At 31.5% G+C, this 24,291-nt stretch overlaps 1 protein-coding gene across 2 annotated transcripts; it reads left to right on the plus strand.

Moving 5' to 3' along the window:
• The first annotated feature begins 79 nt into the window (after positions 1-79).
• Positions 80-23,299, plus strand: LOC148630264 (CYFIP-related Rac1 interactor B-like). 2 transcript variants are annotated; one of them, XM_088564452.1, is made up of 11 exons: positions 89-236; positions 4,798-4,927; positions 5,806-5,905; positions 6,446-6,567; positions 7,479-7,584; positions 9,839-9,975; positions 10,400-10,474; positions 14,846-15,045; positions 15,906-16,032; positions 17,174-17,244; positions 17,607-23,299. In XM_088564452.1, exons 3-11 carry the CDS (start codon positions 5,830-5,832, stop codon positions 17,674-17,676), a joined length of 984 nt encoding a protein of 327 aa, XP_088420578.1. In that variant the 5' UTR covers positions 89-236; positions 4,798-4,927; positions 5,806-5,829; the 3' UTR covers positions 17,677-23,299. The 2 variants fall into 2 exon arrangements, with proteins under 2 accessions (XP_088420566.1, XP_088420578.1); XM_088564440.1 differs by lacking the exon at positions 4,798-4,927 and having other exon boundaries at positions 80-236.
• The last annotated feature ends 992 nt before the right edge of the window (positions 23,300-24,291 follow it).

Below are 24,291 nucleotides of genomic sequence, written 5' to 3' on the forward strand. Positions count from 1 at the left end.
TATAAGTCTACAAAGAAAAAAGAGACAAAAAGCAAAGTATTTCTCCACAGAATATTCCATTTACTCAGAGAACGGTCGTGTGAAGGGAGACAACTTCACGAAGTTGCCTTATTTGGATGTGGCCTTGACTGACCCGGAAATAAAGCGAAACGCGGAAGAACCAGGAACTGGTATCTTAAATTATACCAATACACATCGACAGACCGGCATTTCAAACACAGTAAATGATTCTGCAGGTACTTTATCATTTGTGAATACAATTTGTTTGTCAAAAATTATAGCGCTCTGGTTTAAACATCATCTAATTTGTGCATCAGCTGTGCCTGTAGTGTAATTTCTGCTGTAGTTTCTTTTTCATTTTCATGTTAGTACTACCTTGTTGTCAAATTCCTACCTATTTCTCTTGTCGCAATTTAAATTCTTTCTTGTAAGCAAAATAATGCACCTGACAGGTTTATTTCTTGTTAAAATAAATAGCTGAGCATGTGCGGATTATTATATTCCAGATAAATATACTAAGTACAAACCCCTTTTTTCCAATTGCTTAATGAGTAAGCGACTCCTAACTCTTGTTAATTTCATATGGACATGTGAAATAATCCTACACAATACTTAGGTTATGGACAAAACAACAACTTCCTATGTTTACAGTCATGAAACTGACTTACAACAAATGGGTAGGGTCTGAAATGTGTAACCCATACCAGTACCCGTACCAAGTAAACAACTTTTGAATCCGGTTTGTTTCGCACTAATTCCGGTTTGCACCTGATTGGTTTCCCCCTACTACCGGTTCGCCCTGGGTGGTTTCGCCCTGATTTTTGAATATCAAAATAAAATAGTGAATTTAAGGATTTAGCGATCTCAGATGCTTTATTAATAAAAAAAAATGCATGTCAGTATCCATATCAAAAATATTCTTGATTTTTTTCATTGAATTTATTCACTATATTTATTCTATTAGTAATACAATTCATTATTATTATTATTTAATATTTCTTATTTGTGTCTTAATTAATTTGTAATTTTATAATTGTAATTCATGTAATCTCTATTTTGAGGAATTAAAGAATGAATGAATGAATGAGCATGTAAGCCTATGCAATTTGTTTGTTAATAAACTAATTCAAATGTAAAACTGCACAACCAAATAATACAAGACTAGAAATGTAAGCATGTCCTGCTCTGGGGGGTGTCTTGTTTTTTTTATTGTTTTTTGGTTGTTTTTTTGTTCTTTTGCTGTTTTTTTTTCTTATTTTTTCTTTTTTTTTATGTTGTCTTGTTTTTTGTTGTCGTTCTTTGTTGAACTCTTTATATGTTTTTACTTTTTAACTCATCAATTTATAAACTGTTGCTGAAGTATTTCCTAATTTTCTTTGAATGTGTAGCAGCATTATATACTTGCTGTCTTCAGTTGGACGGGTACTTTGTAATTAATTGCATACAAATGACAAAACAAAAGCTTTGATTGATTTATTTATTAAGTATATTTATCAATATGTATTATACAACATAAATCAGGTAAATACATCAGATAAGCATGATAAAACAGATTATAATCAAAATAAAGTTTTAATGAATAAAAACATAAGAAAAAAAATAAAAACAATAAAAATTGCCCTGTCACGTTAGCCAACATAAAATTCATAAAAAATGAAAACAAATACATGCTGTTTACCAGCTGACACCACGTGGAGGTGTGACTAGGACCTTGGGAATAGAACCCTTTGTCAATTTTTTTTTTAATACAGCTATTTACATATATATATACATAGTCAACCACATGGCGTAAACCCAACCAAGCCGCTGAATATTAATAAGATATGCAATTAAGAAAAAAAACCTAAAAATTGGCTTAAAAGACAAGAACTGCAATAAAAAACAAATGAGGTAACAAATCCACATTCTTTTGTATACTCTTGAACCAACTGATTTTTTACATAAATACATGTATATATGACTAACAGAATTTGTTGCATCGGAATTAGATTATAGTTGTATACATGTATCCAAGTCTTTTCTTTGCATATCAAAGTCTCTGACTATGGTTACATGTTTATATCACAATAGTTATCAAAACATACAAACCTGGTCACCATGTTGGCTGACTGTGGCATGGCACCTGATCTTCTTTGTATGTACACTGCAGGTCCACAATGTCGAGTTCTTGTTGGCATTCTGAAAACAAACGAAATACATATATCTAACATCTTAATAAAAATGGAAAAGATATTAAATATTATTAAAATCAAATAAAAAATAAAATACATCTCTATTTTCCCTATTCTCTAATGATTCTCTAACAGCACTGTTTTTATAACAGTACTTAAGTATAATGCAAATTTTCATTGTAGTGCCGGTTTACAACATTTTTGTTAATTTTTATGTTTATTTAGCAATTTATATACACGTGTGAATTGTGACTTGTGCCTAGGTACACCTGACATCCATTTACATATCAATTAATTATTTTATTACCTACGTAATCTCAGGCACGTGCTTAGATTATACTGTTGTAAAGAGATAACAACTGACGCTTATTTACATATCAATTGAAGAATTAATTAATAATTTAAATTTGTGTAATCTCAGGCACGTTTACACGTCACATGTAAAAATTCTTTTCTGTATTAATTCAGTTCAATATTAGATTAAAATACCTTAACATCATAAGAATAACCATTACTGGATACAAGAAGTCTGTCACTGCATTTGCTGCCCTTCTCTAGAACTTTGTACATCACTGGCTCCTCTGGTTGTATGTCATTGGGAGATCAGGTTCTGCATTAAAGGATCTGCTAGAAAATTAAAGCAATGTAAAATCTAAAATGAATAAAGATTTCACAAGATAAAAGAAATACAAGGACAAGTTTAAAATTATAACTAAAACATTGAACATCATGAAATATTTACAAATTTTTATATAAACTCACGTGTTCTGTGGTTCTTCTATGTCATCTGCTACTCTGTGGGTAACATGGAAGCTGGCATCTATAGGGTTGTCGACCTGCATACTGCCTGGATGAAATGCCTAAAAAAAAAAGAGAGAGACAATAAATATAAGACTGTTAGTGTAACTTTGTTATAAGAATTTTACATAAATACTTGAAATAAGTGAATAAGTAAAAAAATAAATGAAAAACTATGATTATATTTTTTTTTATACTTTTATATAAGAAATAAAAAAGAAATATTTAAAGTAAATGTAATTACTTTTATAAATGCAACTTTTCTATAATAATTTTAAAATAAATACTTTAATTGAATAAGTAAAAAGAAAATGATAAAATTTGAATATAACTTTTATACTTTAATATAAGAAATAAAGAAATACTTTAAATAAATGTAATTACTTTTAACAATGTACATTTTCTATATCAATTATTAAATAAATAATTCAATTTAATAAGTGAAAAAAATAAATGAAAAAATATGAATGAAATTTTTGTACTTCTATATATATTAGAAATTCAAATAAAAACTTTAAATAAATGTAACTTTTCTATAAGAATTTTAAACTAAATGATTAAAAGAAAATTGTTGAAAGACTATGAAAGAACTTTGATGTAAGAATTTTAGATATTTAGATATTCTAAATTAGATAAAGCATTCCCTATCTGTATCACATGTACAGTGCTGCCATCTGTTACATGCATCACAAGTGATGGCATATTGACGAGGTCGGACTGTCTGGTTACAAGAAATACACAAGTTGTCTGCCATAAGAACATGTCAAGATGCAAATTCAAGATTGAATATGCCAGTTCGAACTTATGTCTTTTATACATTTTTGGCAATTGTTTGAAGATCAAAAGGTTGCAAGCTGAGTTAAAGCTGAAAATAACATCTATTGTCAATTACTGTTTGAAGAATATTTCTGTAATAACAGGGTTATCCTAATTAATTAGGATTAATTACTTCTTTTCTGCAAACATGTTTCTTTAACGATTTCTTTTATTTTTCTTTAGAGTACTAATTAGTTTATCATATAGAACAATACCTTTTATTTATTAAAACATCAATCATTTACCTGTTTATTGATAAGGGCGAAACTACTCACCAATCAGGGCGAACATGTAACTAGGGCGAAATTACCCGATACCCCAACTTTTCCCCGTACCCAAATATTGTTTTGCTAAAATATTCATTCTTACGGTATGTTAAGAACTGAAAATTGTATGAGATGTGGAAAAGTCTGTTTCAGTTTATTTCTAATCAAGAAAATGATGTATATTTTTCTGATATTTCTCATTTCATCGGGTTTCAGAAGTCAGAAGGTCTAAAATGTGTAACTGGAAATTACCGTACCTAACTATTTATAGACTATTTCTCACTTTCCTGTCCGAATTTTACGTTTTTCTAAAATTATTAAAAGGTTATAAAACTTCAACTTATGACTTTAGATAAAGTTTTGAAAGATTTGATATTGTTTTAAAAAAGAAGTGATTGAGTTTGAATTCTGTACCGTACCTAGCGTCAATTCCCGTACCAGCAAAGAATGGATACAATCTTATCCAGAATGAAAAACAAAATCTCATAAATAGAGTATGATTTTACTTTATTGTCAATGAAAATTTTGATAATATTATGACTTTTTAATGTCAAATATGCCATAAATTAGTACAGATAACAAAAAAATACCGGACTTTGATTTTGGGTTCAGGAATTTTGGGTTACACATTTTAGACCTTTTGAAAACAGAAAATTAAATGAAATCTATTTTTTGACAAACATTTTAAAAATTATTAATTCTAGCCTAACCATCATGCCATTTTGTATATGTGTACCAACTTTCAGCTGGAAATATCAAGCAATAATGAAGAAATTGACAAAGTAGTATTTGGGTACAGGGAAAAGTTGGTATGGTTACGAGTATGGGTTACACATTTTAGACCATACCCAAAAGCGGATGGTTAAGACTTAACAGGTAAAAAATTAGTTTGACCCCACCACTGACATTCACCTTTCCAAAGGAGATGTTGGCCAATGGTCATTAATACGTCATAAAAAACTTTTAAGTTTATTTTGAAGACATGTCATTGTTCTGTTACCGTGGATTTATTACTTTTGTTGTCTTTCAGAGCTTGCTTAATGGTGTGTTGTAGTTTATGATCTTGCATTTATTACATGTATTTAGTACTGAGGTTAAAATGGGATGAATTTGTTAAATTTCACCATTTCCATTCCTTTTTCTGTAAGAAATGTAATGAGAATGTTTATGTTGAATCTGCTTGTAAATAAGAACAAGAATTTTTTTTTGTTCAGTTCAGAGGACAGGTGTTCAAAGACCATTGGAGTACATGTACTTATGGGAGCAACTTTGTGTCACTCTTGGCAGATCTACATGTATTTCTGTATTTGCATGCTGTTATGCTTTTGCTAGAACTACTACATGTATGCTACAGCTACAGCAAAAAAAGAAAGGACTGCTCCAACAAACTCTATGGACCAGTGCTTATGAAACAATATTGACTGCCTTGATTTCAAATTAAGAATGTTTTTTATGTCAGTTCCAATGGTACATTACATGTACTGTAATGAAAGGAAAAATTATTTTTCTTGGACATACACATGTACACACTATACTGGGTGACAATATAAAGATTGCAGTCATAGATTAAACTTTTGTAGTGAATACAAAGATTTATTTAATCTTGAATTACATACAGTAACCTTGTTTAAATTGTTTAGTTGTATTAAATTATGTACCAAGAGGTACAAAAAACTCAAGATTATAACACTATTTGTACAATGTAAATTTTATACTAATGTAGTCATATCAAAATAATGTAGAATGTATTTTAGATATAAAACCGGGAATCAATTGGAATGGGGAATCTGTTGAAGATTCTAATGAGAGATGAGACCTCCAAGGATAGCCGAGATGTATTTGTTGATTTTGAAAGTAGGTACATCAACATGTGTATTTTCATTTTGATTGGGAATTAGTTCTAAATTGTAGTAGCATACATTTGGACATGTACATGTATTGTAATACCAGCTACACTTTGTTTATCTTATACTTATATCTTAAACAGTTAGCCATACTAAGTCAAAGTGGGAGATGTTGATTGAAAACAAGTTCTTTTAATGGTTCTCTGTATAAAATATGTAGTATTCGATGAAGGTTGTTTTTGACAACAGGACAACCCTGCTACATGTAATTTAAATTTACTGTTTGAACATTAGCTTGTCATTTCCTTTATGAATTAGTGAACACTTGGTTTAGTTGGTCAGTGACCTGACTGTACCCAACCTAGATTTACAGTAGTGACTGTGAACACTTGGTTTAGTTGATCAATGACATTTACCAGCCACAACCCAGCATCATCAGTTCTTGCAAATTGCTATCCCTAACTGCATAATGCATTGTGGCGAAATGAAAAGGCTTAGTTAAGTTACATTATCAACTTGAAAGCATCCACAAATAAATTATATACTTTAGATGCACAGCCCACAGAAGCTGAGTTAGAAGTTTTTGGTAAAGTCAGAGTTGTACTTGAAAAAAGTCAAGATATCCTGAAAGATATTCAGCAATACACAGGAGCTACAGAAGCCATAAGACAGGTTGGTCATTTACAGGTTTTCAATAAATAATATCTGATATGTAGGGTAAGCTGCTTGAAAAAAATATGGTTTATTGCATGTACTTGTTAGTGTAAAGAATAGAATCTCAGGTTTTTGGTATTTACATTAAAAAAATTGTTATGTAGTTTCATTTTCATATCTTTTATACTTTTGAAACAAATTGTTTCCTTTATAGCTAACCATATGACCTACATACAACAAATTGTTCCCTTTATAGGACTGCAGCTAACCCATATGAGCTACATGCAACAAATTGTTTCCTTTATAGGACTGCAGCTAACCCATATGATCTACATACAACAAATTGTTCCCTTTATAGGACTGCAGCTAACCCATATGATCTACATACAACAAATTGTTCCCTCTATAGGACTGCAGCTAATCCATATGAGCTACATACAACAAATTGTTTCCTTTATAGGACTGCAGCTAACCCATATGATCTACATACAACAAATTGTTCCCTTTATAGGACTGCAGCTAACCCATATGATCTACATACAACAAATTGTTCCCTTTATAGGACTGCAGCTAACCCATATGATCTACATACAACAAATTGTTTCCTTTATAGGACTGCAGCTAACCATATGACCTACATACAACAAATTGTTCCCTTTATAGGACTGCAGCTAACCCATATGAGCTACATACAACAGATTGTTTCCTTTATAGGACTGCAGCTAATCCATATGAGCTACATACAACAAATTGTTCCCTTTATAGGACTGCAGCTAACCCATATGATCTACATACAACAAATTGTTCCCTTTATAGGACTGCAGCTAACCCATATGAGCTGCATTTAATAGTTTGGTTCATAGAACTTGTAGTTTTTTATGCAGTAACTGATACAAACATCATCAGTACTCTGACAAACCTCTTTTCAGGCAATATCAAATCCAAGATCAGATGATCTACAAGAGAAAGCATGGCACGCAGTTTGTCCATTAGTTGGAAAGTTGAAAACATATTATGAGTTTTCTATTGAATTAGGTAAGTTTTCCCTTGTAGTAATAATGTTCTTTTGTTTTATTATGTAGTTATGAACTTTTTATTTGAACTGCCTTTCTGTTTTATATTTGGAGAGTTAGTCAGATATTTCTTAATTTAAATTGTGCTGCCTAACCAATTGGTAATAAAATGCCTGTTTCAATGCAGCTGTACAAACCTGTAATTTGCTACTTGTAAACACCTCAGGAATGTTATCTAAATAAAATAATCTGACTCTTTAAACAAGGTAGTATTATGAAATGACTTAACTGATTAACTGAAAATATAAATGATTCATGTATATACTGGGAAAAATTCACGAATTTAATGAATGTTTATGATGAAAGATACATGTATTAAGACTAGGGAGATAACATATTGAGCAAATGTAAATTATGTGATGTAAGGTCTTACCACTTCTAATGTTTTCATTACTTATGTTAAAAAAGTAATTTCCAGACATGATTTTGTCCATGTTAAAGCAGAGTTCTGCTTTTTCAAATTATGAATTTTACTGTTATGAATCATTTTTAATGTATATTTACTTTTGCCAACATCCACTTTGTTGACCTAGTATAATCATGTCTGAATTTCCCAGGTTTCACTGTGATTTCTAAAGACAGATGATGTCTTATAAGTGCATACCATTGCAAAGCTAAGAAAATAAGGCATTCTTCATCATGATACTTTTGGTACAATAATTGAAGAAATTTTTAACAAAATATGCTTGAATGAATAATACAGAATTTTTACTTTTTCTGCTTACTAAGGCAAAATACTTACACCCCGTGCAGGTCCGGGTGTTAAAAGAATAGGCCTGCTGCAGCGCTAAGCTTGTCGTAAAAGGCGACTAAATAGTGCTCAGAAACCTACCCAGGGGTTAGGCGCTCTGCCCGCAGAGCAACTGGGATGTGTGCTCCAGGTGGTGGAATGGGGTACCCCTGGCATGTTACATGCTGGGGTTGTCAGGCTATAATACAGAAAACCTGACCACAAACCATAGTGGTGCACCGTGTTGGGAAAGATGTCATGTTCCTCACACGTTAAAGAACCCTACTGTGGTATACGATAGGAGTAGGAACCTTTGCGCTCTGCCACAGGAGGCTAAATTGCCCGACCTTGCCAATCCCCCCTTTTTCTAGTGGCTGTCAAAATTAGTCAACCCTATTTTCCTTGCGTCCCGTCCTTTTTTTTTAATTCATCATCATTTCATGTCCATTTTGTTATCCATTTTATGTTCATCGTCTGAATATAGCTGATATATTGCTGCTCGGACGTTAAACCCCAACAAACAAACAAACAAACAAGCAAAATACTTACAAATGTTAACATTATTCATACATTTTTGAGGTAAATTACAAATATGATTTTAAAATACACATTCTCAGCTTTATTTTTACCACTTTTGATCAAGATAATGCACTTACAATGCATATATCTAGGTTCAATGTCCATTATTGTGTTTTTGGAACATCATATGTAGCTGTACTGTAGGAGCGCAAAAATATACGATGCCACATTATATCACAGATTTTTGCCTGGGAGTACAATACACAATACAAAATAGGACGCTTTGGATACGAACAACGTTGAAATTTTTAAGGGAGATAATTCATTTTACAAGTCAAATTACATGATATAACTAATGTATTCATAGAAGGGAGATATGTCATTAAACAATTCAAAATATCATGATGTACTTAAGGTTCCTGTAAAATAATATTATTAGGATCTATTGAGCAATAATTCCAATGATTGTTATGTCTTTGTGTAAATAGTTTACTAGAAATAAAAACGAAATTCTATTACTGTATTGGAGTGATCACAATTCTATTTTTTTTTTATATAGAAATCAATTTTCTTAGGAGGTGTGCTCATTTGACCATAAGTACATTTACACTATATTCAAAGTCTGCTTATTAAAATGATGTGTTTATTATACCTTTTCAATAGAATTAATTTCTTTATTAGGAATGGCTCTAAAGCTCTAAATACTGATGGGGAAGGTAATGAAGGAATTTTTAATACAGAAGAAATTTGTAATGGGGAATGTGTCGAAGAAACATCAACCCTACCAAACAGGGAAAAACAAACGATGTTTACTCCAGTTATAATCTACTGGATATGCTGCATTAAAACTTGTTTTATATATGATGAAATGATATAAAATCAATAGTGTAGTTATTATAAAACTATTCTTCTACATTAAAATCACTACATTTAAAGTCATAAGCTTCAATGTTCACTATATTTTCAGAGGGAATAGTTCAAGAATTATTACAAGTGTTGTGTTCTAATGAATTTACGCCACGAGAACATTTAGAGCAGCAGCAGGCATTATTTAGACAGTTTGCCGATATCCTTGATTTTGTTTTACGATTCGATGATTTAAAAGTAGGTATAAAAAAAAAGTCTTTATCTGTCATGTCTTTGTTATATTTTCGTCAGAACCAACTACACAATGTCATGATTTTATTACAACCAAATAAACTTGACACATGACTGTCAGAAGGGTGCTCCGCTGTCATTTATTACATCTGATGGTTCAAGTCTTTTAGAAGCAAAAATAAGATTACTCTCTTCCCCACAAACTTTAAAACAACTTGTGGAAGACATAACTGTCTTTAAACACCAATATTTTAATCAATTAGTATGTTGTGCAATCTGTTAAATAGATAGGAAGAAACTTTATTAATAAAGATGTTATCACCGTCCCTATTTAATAGGAAATTATATAACAGATTCTTAGCTAAAGGAGATCTTCCTTTTATGTATTTACAACATGGAATTGATGAAAGTTTTGTTGTTATGTTTATAGATGACAAACCCATCAATACAAAATGATTTTAGTTATTACCGAAGAACATTAAGTAGGATGAAGTTAGCTAATGAGGTAAGTCTGACATTTATAATAATAATACAAAAAAATGTACCAACTTTTATGGAATGAACGTTTAGCGGAATTAATGAATTGTGAAGATAAATTTACTATAATAGCCAAATTTATTAAGATAGTGATGTGTTTATTCAAATGATATTACCTTCCTGTTGTGTTCATTCATTATGTTCAACATTGTTCATAATTGTATAAATGTTTATTTCGTACTACTATGCTCCATGTGGAGCCTCTTAGTGAAATAAAAAAGTTTCAAAGAAATGTAGGCTTTAATCAAACTAATCTTTAGTAAACCTTACATAACAATGTCTAGACCAAACTCTTGAGGATTTAAAGCCACAATATGATTGAAAACACCTTCTAATTACCAGATAATGCAGGGCACTTTACATTTTACAGTTTTTATATGCCTGTCTAAGACGGGACGTATTATGGTATACCGTTGTCTGTCCATCCGTACGTCGTCCACACTTCGAACAATGACTCAAGAACACTTTCACCACTTTTATGAAACTTTGGTGAATTGTTCATATTTATTGATGTAAGCTCCCTTTCAATTTCTATAAATTTCAAATTTTTTGTTTCTGTGCTATGAATTTTTATACTTAAAAAAAGGAGGAATATCAAGTTTTTGCACAATTACTCAAAAACACTTTCACTAACTTTTATGAAACTTTGGTAAATTGTTCATATTCATTGAAGTAAGCTCCCTTCCTATTTGTATAAATGTCAAATTTTATGTTTCTGTGTTTTGAAATTTACTCTTTAAAAAAGTTTGAAACAGCCAAGGAAATTTTGCTTAATAAAAAATCGTTGAAAACGGACCATTTGTTATGATGATCCACTAGTAAATATAAAAGGTACTACAGGTATTTGACAGGGCTTACAATATTTCTAGTTGATCATATAAATTCATTAAAGCATAAGGACAAGTTAAAAGGGCAATGGGCGTATCATGCACCTAAAGTTCAGCTCTTTATTTTTTTAATTCTTTGCAAACTTAAAATAATGAAAATATAAGAATAAAAATCTGTAAAGTTTTAAAAGAAACATCAATGGCAACTTGTACTGCTCTTCTTGACATTTTTACCTTGGCTTAATATTGCAGGAATAAAAAGTGATTCCCATGTTTGTCTGTCTGTCACATTTTTGTTTTGTTTTTGAAGATAGCTAACAAACATTAAACCTCATCTTTTTTAAATTTGACATGTTGTGAACTACAAAATTCAGGTTGAATTTTCGTGTATACCATTAATTTGTTATGGCCATTTTTCACAAACTTGAAGTGCTGGTATATCAATGGTTATACAGATTATAACTTTCTGTTGACTTTTATACTTGATGTACCGGTAATTGGACGTTTTTAATTCTACGGACAATGTAAGTGACAATTTAAATTGTTATTTATACAATTATTATGTATTTTTTACACAGCATATATCAGTAAGTAACAGTTGCGGTTGCATGAATATAATTGTAGATACAATAACTTTAAACATTCAAAATATGCTGCATAGAAGAAATGGAAAAGCAAGTGGTCTAAAAATATGCAAAGATGGATTGTTGAAGCAATTGTGTATTTTTTAAAAGCTTTTCCCATAATGCATAACTGTGTTTCAATGGATTCCAGTCATCTTTTTTCTCAGTCCAAATGTTATGTACTAATTAAATTAATGAAATCTATAGCCTTAATTTGGTCAGGGTCAGGGTTAGGATAAGGAACATTTTATATTCTTCATGCACATGCCATTTATACCTACAATATAATCACATTTCTATTAGTACACAGTAAACCTGGTCACATTCTTGACAGTACATTTTCACTTGAATTAACTAACATTTAAATTGAAAATTGGCTGTCATTAAAGACAAATAAGAGATAGGTCACAGTTTATGGCACAACACTTTCATTGTAGTGACAGAAGTATAACTTTTTGCCAATAGATATATATAAATTCATTATACAATGTATATATAAATATTTGTACATGTTGATATTGATGTGTGTAAATATTATTTAAGCATGTGAATCATTAAGTGTCTATGTAGACTGGGATCCAAGTGAATCCTTTAGTGTCTATGTAGACTGGGATCCAAGTGAAGCATTTAGTGCCTATGTAAACTGGGATCCATGTGAATCATCAACTGTCCATGTAGACTGGGATCCATGTGAATCATTAAGTGTCTATGTAGACTGGGATCATGTGAATCATTAAGTGTCCATGTAGATAGGGATCTATGTGAATCATTAAGTGTCTATGTAGACTGGGATCCAAGTGAATCCTTTAGTGTCTATGTAGACTGGGATCCAAGTGAAGCATTTAGTGCCTATGTAGACTGGGATCCAAGTGAATCATTAAGTGTCAGTGTAGACTGGGATCCATGTGAATCATTAATTGTCAATGTGGTCTGGGATCCATGTGAATCATTAAGTGTCCTTGTAGACTGGGATCATGTGAATCATTAAGTACCTATGTAAACAGGGATCCATGTGAATCATTAAGTGTCCATGTAGACTGGGATCCAAGTGAATCATTAAGTGTCAATGTAGACTGGGATCTATGTGAGTCATTAAGTGTCCTTGTAGACTGGTATCATGTGAATCATTAAGTACCTATGTGAATCATTAAGTGTCCTTGTAGACTGGGATCCATGTGAATCATTAAGTGTCCATGTAGGCTGGAATCCATGTGAATCATTAAGTGTCCATGTAGATTGGGATCCATGTGAATCATTAAGTATCTATGTAGACTGGGATCCATGTGAATCAAGTGTCCATCTAGACTGGTATCCATGTGAATCATTAAGTGTCTATGTAGACTGGGATCTATGTGAATAATTAAGTATCTATGTAGACTGGGATCCATGTGAATCAATAAGTGTCTATGTGAATCAATAAGTGTCCTTGTAGACTGGGATCATGTGAATCATTAAGTATCTATGTAGACTGGGATCCATGTGAATCATTAAGTGTCCATGTAGACTGGGATCCAAGTGAATCATTAAGTGTCAATGTAGACTGGGATCCATGTGAATCATTAATTGTCAATGTGGTCTGGGATCCATGTGAATCATTAAGTGTCTATGTAGACTGGGATCTATGTGAATCATTAAGTATCTATGTAGACTGGGATCCATGTGAATCAATAAGTGTCTATGTGAATCAATAAGTGTCCTTGTAGACTGGGATCATGTGAATCATTAAGTATCTATGTAGACTGGGATCCATGTGAATCATTAAGTGTCCATGTAGACTGGGATCCAAGTGAATCATTAAGTGTCAATGTAGACTGGGATCCATGTGAATCATTAATTGTCAATGTGGTCTGGGATCCATGTGAATCATTAAGTGTCCTTGTAGACTGGGATCCATGTGAATCATTAAGTGTCCATGTAGGCTGGAATCCATGTGAATCATTAAGTGTCCATGTAGATTGGGATCCATGTGAATCATTAAGTATCTATGTAAACTGGGATTCATGTGAATCATCAAGTGTCCTTGTAGACTAGGATCCATGTGAATCATTAAGTGTCTATGTAGGCTGGAATCCATGTGAATCATTAAGTGTCCATGTAGACTGGGATCCATGTGAATCATTAAGGATCTATGTAGACTGGGATCCATGTGAATCAATAACTGTCTATGTAGACTGGGATCCATGTGAATCAATAAGTGTCCATGTAGACTGGGATCCATGTCCATGTAGACTGGGATCCATGTGAATCATTAAGTGTCCATGTAGACTGGGATCCATGTGAATCATTAATTGTCAATGAAGACTGGGATCCATGTGAATCATTAAGTGCCCATGTAGACTGTGATCCATGTGAATCATTAAGTGTCTATGTAGACTGGGATCCATGAATCAGGTTAAGCTTTTCACCTATTTTGAAGCCAAATTACAATGTTAACTTTTCATGGCTGCATCCTCATGCTTGATAATCAATTTTACCTTTCATTTTCCTAAGAATTAGAGGCGGGGAAGTAGTAATGTGATTAACTTGTCAATCCTCTTTATTTTATGTAGTTAAAATATTAAAGGTAATGCATGTTTTGTGTATAACAGTTCTTCAGGAATTGCAGTATTGCTGTAGTTTTAACTAAGTTGGTTTTGTGCCATATAATTCTAGTAATGAATTAAAAATACTAAGAATAGAATTAACCTAGAGTGTTTTTTAAGTCATGTACATGTATACTTAACACTTGAAACTAGAATTCTTGTGAACAGCATATGTCATTTATGAATTAAAGACATGTAGATGATGAAGGTCAAAAATATGTGAATGGTATTTAAATATCAAAGTTATTGGTTGAAGGGTTGTAGGATAAAATATTATGAAGTTTTTTGTTGTTTTTTTTTTTTTCAGGAACAGCTGGTACAAAATATTGTGTCAAATGAAATGGCCAATAGAATAGCTCTATTTTATGCCAATTCTACGCCAATGTTGAAAGTTCTTAGTGAAGCTACTACAAAGTTTGTATCAACACACAAAGACTTACCTGTTGAAAATACAACAGATTGTTTAAGTACAATGGCAGATATATGTAAAGTTATGATTGAGTCTCCGTAAGTTTTATGGCAGATATATGTAAAAAGTAATCCAGGGACAAAGACTAGATGGGGAAAACAGACTCACATAACAAAGAATATAAAAATAACCAAAATAATACATACAAAAGCAAATGAGCAATTCAGACTCCACTAAAAACTGGGAGCATGGACCAGGTGCACTGGTAGGTTAAGTTTTATTGCAGATGCATATTAAGTTATGACTGAGTGTTTTGTCTCTGCTGTTTACAACAATACCAGTAGTTCTTTATTTTCATATAGTCCATAAGTTAATAGAATTCTTCTTAGGCAAAATTTATTTTATTTTTGCTTGTTTTTCACTTCTTTTTCTCAGACAAATTATATAATTATGTAGTTTCACTGAAAATAGATTTTATTATAAGGTTACAAGTAGAAAGAAGTTAAGGGCATTGTTAAAATGTCTTTGTTAGTGCTGCTTACTGACTTTTATTGATAAATGATGGGTGGAAGTCTTAATTGTGGGCATTGTAACTTTACACTCTAAACTGTACAATTTACTATCAAATTCACATTAACACTGACAAAACATGCTATCTTGAAAATGGTATAAGTTATGTTTACATGCACCATTTCATCTGTATAGGTTGGCAACACTTAAATATGCCTACTGGTGTATGTCTGTAAAAGATTTTCTATTACCAAAACAAAAACTAATAAGTTTTTGAACTGTCCATTTACCATTGTGTTGTGAGGTACAGTGATTGTTTACATTGGCTGTTGACGTAATAAAGGTTTAGTCATGTGTGAAACAGGGTAACTGAAGTCTTCAATACAACAAATGATTTCTCAGTTAACATTTTACTTGCTATGTAAAATGATTTCTGTTTACATTTCAGAGATTTCACTTCCAGATTTCAATCTGTTGAAACCAAGTTGTTTTGTTTACGAGTAATGGTTGGAGTTATTATACTTTATGATCATGTACATCCTGTTGGTGCATTTGCTAAAGGGGCAGCTATTGATGTAAGCTATATAAATTAAACCCCTGTTTCATAGGTGGTAAATAGTGATATTGGTGTGTGTCTGTCTAGGGTTCCCTTAGATCATTTTAAAAGGTTAGGCCGCCCTGCTGTCTTTCCCTCCAACCTTCTTCCTTTGTATAGACACACACATTATAATTCATGGATGGCCTTATATAATAGAATAATATTATAGAATTAGAATACTCAAAGAAAATGAATTAGCATACCGAAATGTCCCCTCCTGCCAACACCTTAAGTAATATTTTCCCCTACCTCTTGGGAGATATTGTCCATCCACAGTGTAAGGTTATAGGTTTCTGTGTAACTAGTTACCACAGCCAATGATATTTGGACAGAAGCTTTATTTTAGTATGTGCCATCATGGGATTGGCTTTCAGACTGGAGCAACATTAACTTCCTGATATTTTGACCATATGGTTTGTTGATGGGGAACGAGTGGTATCCTTAAGGGAGCTTTGCTTAGTTTTTGTTGTTTTGTTATTATAGCTATTAGTATAATTGCAGTTTTATCTGCAATAGTAACAAGTCTGAATTTGCAGTAAATTTTATGCCAAACTTTATTTTGAATGGACTCTTTTTACTAAATTTGACTGCCTCTGTAGTCTCATGGTAGTGTGTACACCATGAGAGTAGAAGGTCCTAGATTTGGCCAAGTTATACCATGGACTTTGAAATTTGTAGTCACTGCTTTTTGGTATATAGGAGATGGAGTGGCAACTTGACATTTTTTGAAGTCAGAATAATGTGTCTGAGTGACATGATATATAGACTGGCTCTTCTGTTAGCTAGCACAATTAAGATTCAGTTTAGTCTCAGCCAAGCCAAGTATGTTTGATTGGTTAAACAGGCATAGACATATTATAACTAAATCGTTTTATTTCAGAATTTTACTTTTTTCAAATTACTGTCAAAAATATATAGAACACACAACCATTGGCATTTGTAAGCAGTTCCCTTGAGGATAATAAATAACTTAAGGTTAAAGAAAACAGATGTTCCTCATTACACATGTTGATCTGTCTGGCTCCATCGAGGTGTATAACATGCTTCAACTGTCTACTCCTTCTTACACAATGGAGACAAAATAATCAAATACATACTAAGATAATATATTTTAATAGATAAAAGGTTCAATAAAAGTTTTAAAGGAACAAGAGGCGAGGAGAGTGGAAGGATTATTAAATGCTTTAAGGTAATAGAATTATGATATTTCCTAACTAAAATTATCCTTTCCCTGTCAAAGTTAAAAACGAGATACATGTTGCAATTCTACATTGTTTCCATTCATCATCGTATTTGCCCTTCTTAGTTATTAGTGTCCAACAAATTTTTACCTAATATGGTAAATATTTAATATTGAAAGATATTATCCATATGATCTGTTGATTCTTCTATTTATTCCTGGTATACAATTATTAGAAAATTTGGAAAATATTATTGTTGAGAAAAGGATTTATTTCACAGAATCATTGTATGTTTAGCCTATATCATATGGATCCTCCATTTTAGTCCTTTTTAGATATACTACTCTATCATGTGATCCTTCTATTGTAGGTATACTACTTTACATTTAAATGATGAATCAACACCCAAACAGATCAAGTCTATGTTAGCAGCCAATTAGAATGTAGTACTATGTGTCATGTGATGTACAACGATAGGAAACCATGTGATTTGACTGTGAAGTTGTTTGTTATACTTTTTTTAGGATTATATGCATAATTGTTAAAGATTTTCATATTTTGTATGAGCTATTTTATACTTTTTTTTCAAAGATGGCTTTATTATTCTCACAAGGATTTAGAAATATTAAGTTAATTATTAATTTTTTGTACAATTCAATGCCAATTTTGTTCTTAGTTTATTGTTACTATGACGGTTAAGAAACCGGTGTGAACCTACAGTTGAAATACTGCCTAGTTATAAACCTGTGTTAGTTTGTGCTATGTGATCACTTGATTTGGTGCTTTTCTATCCACTAGTGCTGACTTGTCTTAATTGTCCTAAGAACTTCATTACAAATTCTTTTTTTTTTTCAAATTTGATCATGGAAAGACATTTTTGTGAATATTTTTTCCTTTTTTTAGCTCACCTGTCTCTAGGCCATGTGAGCTATTGCCATCTGATGGCGTCTGTCATCGTCGTCGTTAACAGTTTTTCAAAAATCTTCTCCTCTGAAACTACTCAATTAATTGGAACCAAACTTGGTATGAATGTTTCTTGGTGTATCCTGCACAGAACTGAGGTGGGGATTTTTGATCCGTCGAAAAACATGGCCGCCCTTACTAAAAATAGAACATAGGGGATAGGCAGTAGTTTTTTGCATATATCTCCAAAATGGCAAGGTTTAGCCAAATTCGGCAATGGTCAAAGTATTTAGCATGATGAGATCTATCTGCAGTCAAATTTTCATTTTAATCTAATAAGCCATGTTGGAGTTATTGCCCTTTTTCATTATTTTTCTATTTTTAGCTCACCTGGCCAAAGGCTAAAAATAGAACATAGGAGTCAGATGGCAGTTTTTTGCAATAACTAAAAACCGTTGCCTTTAGCAAATTTCTGGCCGGGTAATATTGTTCAGCATCAGGAGATGGACTTATGCCGAAACTTTCAAAACGATTCATCAAACGATGTAGGAGTTATGGCCCCTGAAACAGTTTTTTTGCATATTTCGCATGTGCAGGTTTGAAAATCATCTTCTCAAAATCCATTGAGAGAATTCAATGAAAGTTGGCATATTTGTTCCTTAGGATATCTCACACAAAATGACTTGGAATTTTTGATCCATGAAAAAACATAGTCTTTGTTACTAAAAAATAGAACAAGGGCATCACAAGGCAATTAACTGACGAACCGTTACCTTTAACAAAATTCTAGCTGGGTAATTATAGTGTTTAACTTAATGGACTTGCGCTGAAATGTTCCAAAGAATTCATCAACTGAAGTAGGAGTTTTAGCCTCTGAATTTTTTTAACCAAATATGTACACCTTTGAAAATCTTCTTCTCTTATACCATTTGATCATTCAATGAAAATAAGCATATTTGTTCAATAGGGTATGTGTTCGAATTGACTTATGTGATTTTTAATCCATGTAAAGATACAGCTGACATTACTAAAATGAAACATGGGGGTCAGAAGATCTTTCTTTGGCAAATAATTCAAAACTTGTTGCCTTATAAGCATATTGATATTGCATGTAACTCAAAAACTGTTACCTTTTGCAAAAGCTTTGCAGGGGTAACATTTTTTGCTATTTTTAATGTTATTTCTTTCAAAAATCTTATCCTCTGACACTACTTGACCAATTTGAACCAAACTTGGTATGAATGTTCCTTGGGATATCATGCATAGAACTGATGTGGGGATTTTTGATCCATCGAAAAGCATTGCAGCTGTTACTAAAAATAGTACATAGGGGTCAGACAATAGTGTTTCGCATATATATCCAAAACAGTAAGGTTTAGCCAATTGTGAAAGGGGTAAAAGTGTTCAGCATGATGAGATCTATCTGCAGTCAAATTTTCATTTTAATCTATTAAGCCATGTTGGAGTTATTGCCCTTTTTCAAAGTTTTTTGCTATTTTTAATGTTATTTCTTTCAAAAATCTTCTGCTCTGATACTATTTTACCAATTGAAACAAAACTTGGTATAAGTGTTCCTTGAGATATCCTGCATAGAATTGAAGTGGGTTTTTGATCCATCGAAAAACATGGCAACTGTTACTAAAAATAAAACATAGGGGTCAGACAGTAGTTTTCCACATACATCTCCGAAACTGTTAGGTTTAGCCAAATTCTTTCAATAGCTGAAATGATCCTTATTTTTAGGACTACAAAAGCCTTCAGGCATAAAATTTGTCAGACACCTTCTTATAAGAGTTATTGCTCTTGACAGGGGAAAATGACGGGGCTTTTTTCACAGTTTTCAGCCAATGTCTTGAAAACTATGATAGATTTAGACTTTCATTTACTGAAATTATCCTTATGATAAGTCCTATCAAAGTTCTCTTGAGTCAAAATTGTTGGACAACTTGTTAAATTTATTGCCCTTGAAAGGCAAAATTCAACCAGGTGAGTGATTCAGGCCCCTGGGAGCCTCTTGTTTCTGTGTTGTTTCCATTTATGACTTTTCACCAGGATAAAGTTAAAGAAGTCAGCATTAAATGAAGTATTCTTTTTATGTAATTAACAGTTTTTATTTCAAAAAAGCACTTTAGTTTTTTTTATTTACTTTTATAACAGTGAATATAATTTTTGTTTGATTTTTTTTTAAAGTGGTAGGAAGGAAGTATTAGATAGATCATAATTGAATGGGGAAAAAGCTGTTAAACATTGTAGGTCTTTCTTTGTGTAGTTCAAATTGAAATGGTGTATTGGATAAAAAATAAGTTTTAATTAGTGCCATACTATCTGACAGTCACTAACCCAATACTTTTAATGGTGATAGGGTAACAACTGTTTATCTCTGCTTAATTTACTTCTCATTTTCATTTTCTGATATTAGTGTGTCGGTTTATGACAGTATTTCATCTTTTGTCTATGGCTTAGTCAGTTGATTCTTTGGTTGTTACGTCTTAAATCTCTTTAAAGTTATTAATTGCTGAAGTAGAAATGAAAATAAATTTGTTATTTCAAATGTATGAATATTGTAAAGTTATTTTTTATCTTTAATTCTAAGTATAAAAAGTGTTTCCATTTCTGTTACAGATTAGGCTTAAGAACCAAGGAATTTATCTGGTGTAGCCTAATATTTTCAGGGTTTTTATTATTGCTCATTATTTGATTGTGTTGTTTAATTGAAGCTTTCTAAATCATTTTGCTGAGTATCTGATGCTGTTGGTGTGTGTGTGTGTGTGTATGTTTGCTTTAGCATTAACCATTACCATGACGTGTTGTATATAACTGTATCTCATTAACACGATACATGGGCATATTCTAATTAATAAATTACTGTACCAGAAATGTGAGAATCTCTCCTGACTGTTACTTACTTTGGAAATATGTTTTAATTAAAAGAAGTTCCTATTATTTACAGAAACAATCCATAAAGTTTACACTCAGCAGTACCTTTTTCTGTGTAACCATAGAAACATAAATTTATTGAATTTCTTTCTTATTGAATTGTTATCATTCAGAGAAATACTGATGAGCAGAGTCCCTGGCTCTCTACTGTGCTAAAGAGTTGTATAGATTAGTTCACTCACCAGTCCCTTGGCTCACTTCAGAGACTGAAACAATAATGATTTAAAAAACCAATGTGTTTGACCTTTTTCTATTGAATCTATACAAAGATGTCTTTGTATTAGTTACCTGTTTTTTTCTGCCTTCTTGATTTCAGTTAATGTAGGTTCATTCAATCTTATACATTGTATCTGGTGTTTTATGGGAACAACTGTTAGATTTTCTTTGGTAGAAGATTACATCACATATATCTGTGTAGTACTGGTATACTTTGTATTCATTATTTATATTTTTTTTGTTATGTAGAATCAAAATATATTTTCGAACATATTTGGTTTGAGATTTTTTTTTATAGAAATTATATGGTCCTAGGATTTCAAGTTTTCATTATCATGTAAGAATATAACTTATATGTTATTTCAGTGAACACTCATTATATATCATATCTTAAATTTTACACATATTTTTTTGGTATTTAAATGATGAACCAAACATGATTTTATGGTTTTAATTGAGGATTGCAGATCTTGCTACACATTTACAAAAAAAAAAAAAAAACAATATGTTTAAGGATTTGCTAATGCTGGCATAATATGAACCATCAGATTTGGTGAAAAGAGATTTAAAACAGTTTTGGGGTAGTCATTATGAAACCAATAGTGGTATGTTAGGACTTTACTCATTTATTTTTAAGGGAATTTAAACAGCCTTCATCTTTTAGTGGACATTTTTTCTTTACATCTTCTTACTTCATGCTTGTTTCTACTACTTTTAACTTTTTGAGAAAATAAGTTTTCATTACTTTTGAAAATTTTTTTTTATTAAATGATAGGAATTGTTCAACCAGAGAAGTACTCAATAGCCTATAAGTCTGTGTGTATATATAACTACATTCCAGTTTTATTTGTGTATGGAACCTTAAAACCATTCCAGTAATTTAATATATTCTGTTGTTTCCAATTAGAATAAAACTTAGATATATATCTGTCTTCTCTAATGTTTCTTTGTAATACTTCAAATACTTGAAACTACAGTATCACAAACAATTTTCTATGATGGTGAATAAATATAAAGTCACATTTTTATATTTGTCAATTTTATTTTGAATTTACACACATTATTATATAGACCAGAAACATTAACTTTTAATGTATGTTTTGTAGGTAAACTAATGCTAGACTTTTTCTATAAAGTATATTGGTATTTTTATACAGAGAATCTTTCAGTGTCTGTGTTCCAGTATTAGTTTGAGTCAGTCCATAGTTTATGTTTGTCTACTGATTATCAATGATTCTTCCATACATATTATCATAAGTCGATGAAAAGCCCTTTATTATTCAGCAATAAACATTCATTTTAAAGAATGTAGTTTTAAAATTGTGAAACATAATGAGAAACAAAGTCATGATATATAGAATTTCATTGGTTAAGACTCCACATTTGTTTACTTATTTTGCTCCTCCACTATTAGTTAGAAATCACCTATGACAATATAATTGATAGTGAGTAGTACCGGTAGTAGCTTAAATAATTAATAAACCATCAGTTTCCCTTTATCATTTGCTGATAACTGGCATAAAATAGCATGCAATTTTTTGCAATGTGGTAGCGATTTCAAATGTTGTATAAATCGTGCTACTAAAACATCCTGTTTGTAATATGGCCTTATGTACAAAGATGATCACAGAAATTCACACAACCAAGATAAGACTGATTTGTATATCTTTCATATCTGAAGGATGGGGATTCAGTAAGAAAACGAAAACTAAATAATTCATTGAATTGTGTTCTGTTCCTAAGACATATTTTTCTAATACTCTCAAGCAGATAAATGAACTTTGTTTTGTTGGTTACCTCTGCTTTACAGTTGTCTTGGTCTTCATTTTATATCATTATTTCATGAATTGATGATGGATGTCAATTTTTCAGCATTGCTTCATTTGAGTAGATGAACATAAACTTGGGTGATCGACCCTTGTGTTTCCCATCATTATAGATGGGTATTGTTGTGCTTGGTATAGCTCATTTACTGTACTTTATTCCATTAAAAATTCATAGGACTGATTTGTGTGTTGATTGAGCCTTTTCATTGTTGGTACATTATTTATGCATATATTGTTAATTACTTCTGGCTCTATATAAATCAGAAAATGTTTATAGCAATATTAAAAGTAGCCACAGGATTCAACTTGCTATTTAAATAGATGTTGGAATTGTGTTTGCTATGTTTAGCAAAGGGAAAATGAGTACAGTTTTGAACAATTTTTTTTTTCTTTTCTTTTTTTTTTTGTAAAAAAAAGAATAAAATGTATTTGAATTTCCGATCGACAGCATATCCACAAAATGTTTCATCAGTTCCCTTACGCACTCGCCACACCTTGTAAGCGCTCTCATTCCCACATTTTCTTCAGATTTAGATAAAACTCTTGCGAAATTCTTTCAAACAAAAGAAATAATCAAAGATGTCAGGCTTATACTGGTAAATTTATTGCCTTTTGAAATTGAAATTTCTTCTGAACTTGTTTAGTAATGGCTCCCACGCTTAAATTTATAAATTAATTTTGATCAAATTAACACTTGGAAATCGCCATAGATGCAAAAATACTTATCATTTTTTATATGCTGTACACCTATTTCAAGAAGTAGCCTCTAACCAACAGCATTAGAATCATATATGTAGGAAGATCTAAAACCTAAATTAATTGTAAACAAGGGGTACTTAAAATCACAAATATCAAAATAGGAAGCTAAATCCGGCACATAAAGGGTTCAATCGAAGGAATGGAGCCTCAGTATTTTAGGAATTTTGAAATTTGTAATAGTGCAATTACGCTAATAATATAGGATATAATTCGGTTTGAAAAGTTTCACTAACGGGTTTGTGAATATCCTGAGGACCTTTGGTCCACCAGCAGTGGCATGGACCCAGTGGTTATTGAAATACAAAAGTGATTTCAAAAATACCGATCATACTTATATTGCAAATTTCGATATGCTGTAACGTGTTTTAAGGAATAAACTATCAGCTGTAGCATTTTAATTCAATGCATAGGAAG

This window comes from Perna viridis, chromosome 1, assembly GCF_037379345.1.
Source record: "Perna viridis isolate PV_CMFRI_1.1 ecotype Kerala chromosome 1, ASM3737934v1, whole genome shotgun sequence".
Taxonomy (NCBI): Eukaryota; Metazoa; Mollusca; class Bivalvia; order Mytilida; family Mytilidae; genus Perna; species Perna viridis.

Excerpts from the sequence above, each read along its gene's own strand:
- LOC148630264 (XM_088564440.1), top strand. The coding sequence starts at position 5,830 with ATGGGGAATCTGTTGAAGATTCTAATGAGAGATGAGACCTCCAAGGAT. Across the intron at positions 6,568-7,478 it reads CTACAGAAGCCATAAGACAG|GCAATATCAAATCCAAGATC; the intron begins GTTGGTCATTTA and ends ACCTCTTTTCAG. Across the intron at positions 9,976-10,399 it reads TACGATTCGATGATTTAAAA|ATGACAAACCCATCAATACA; the intron begins GTAGGTATAAAA and ends TTATGTTTATAG.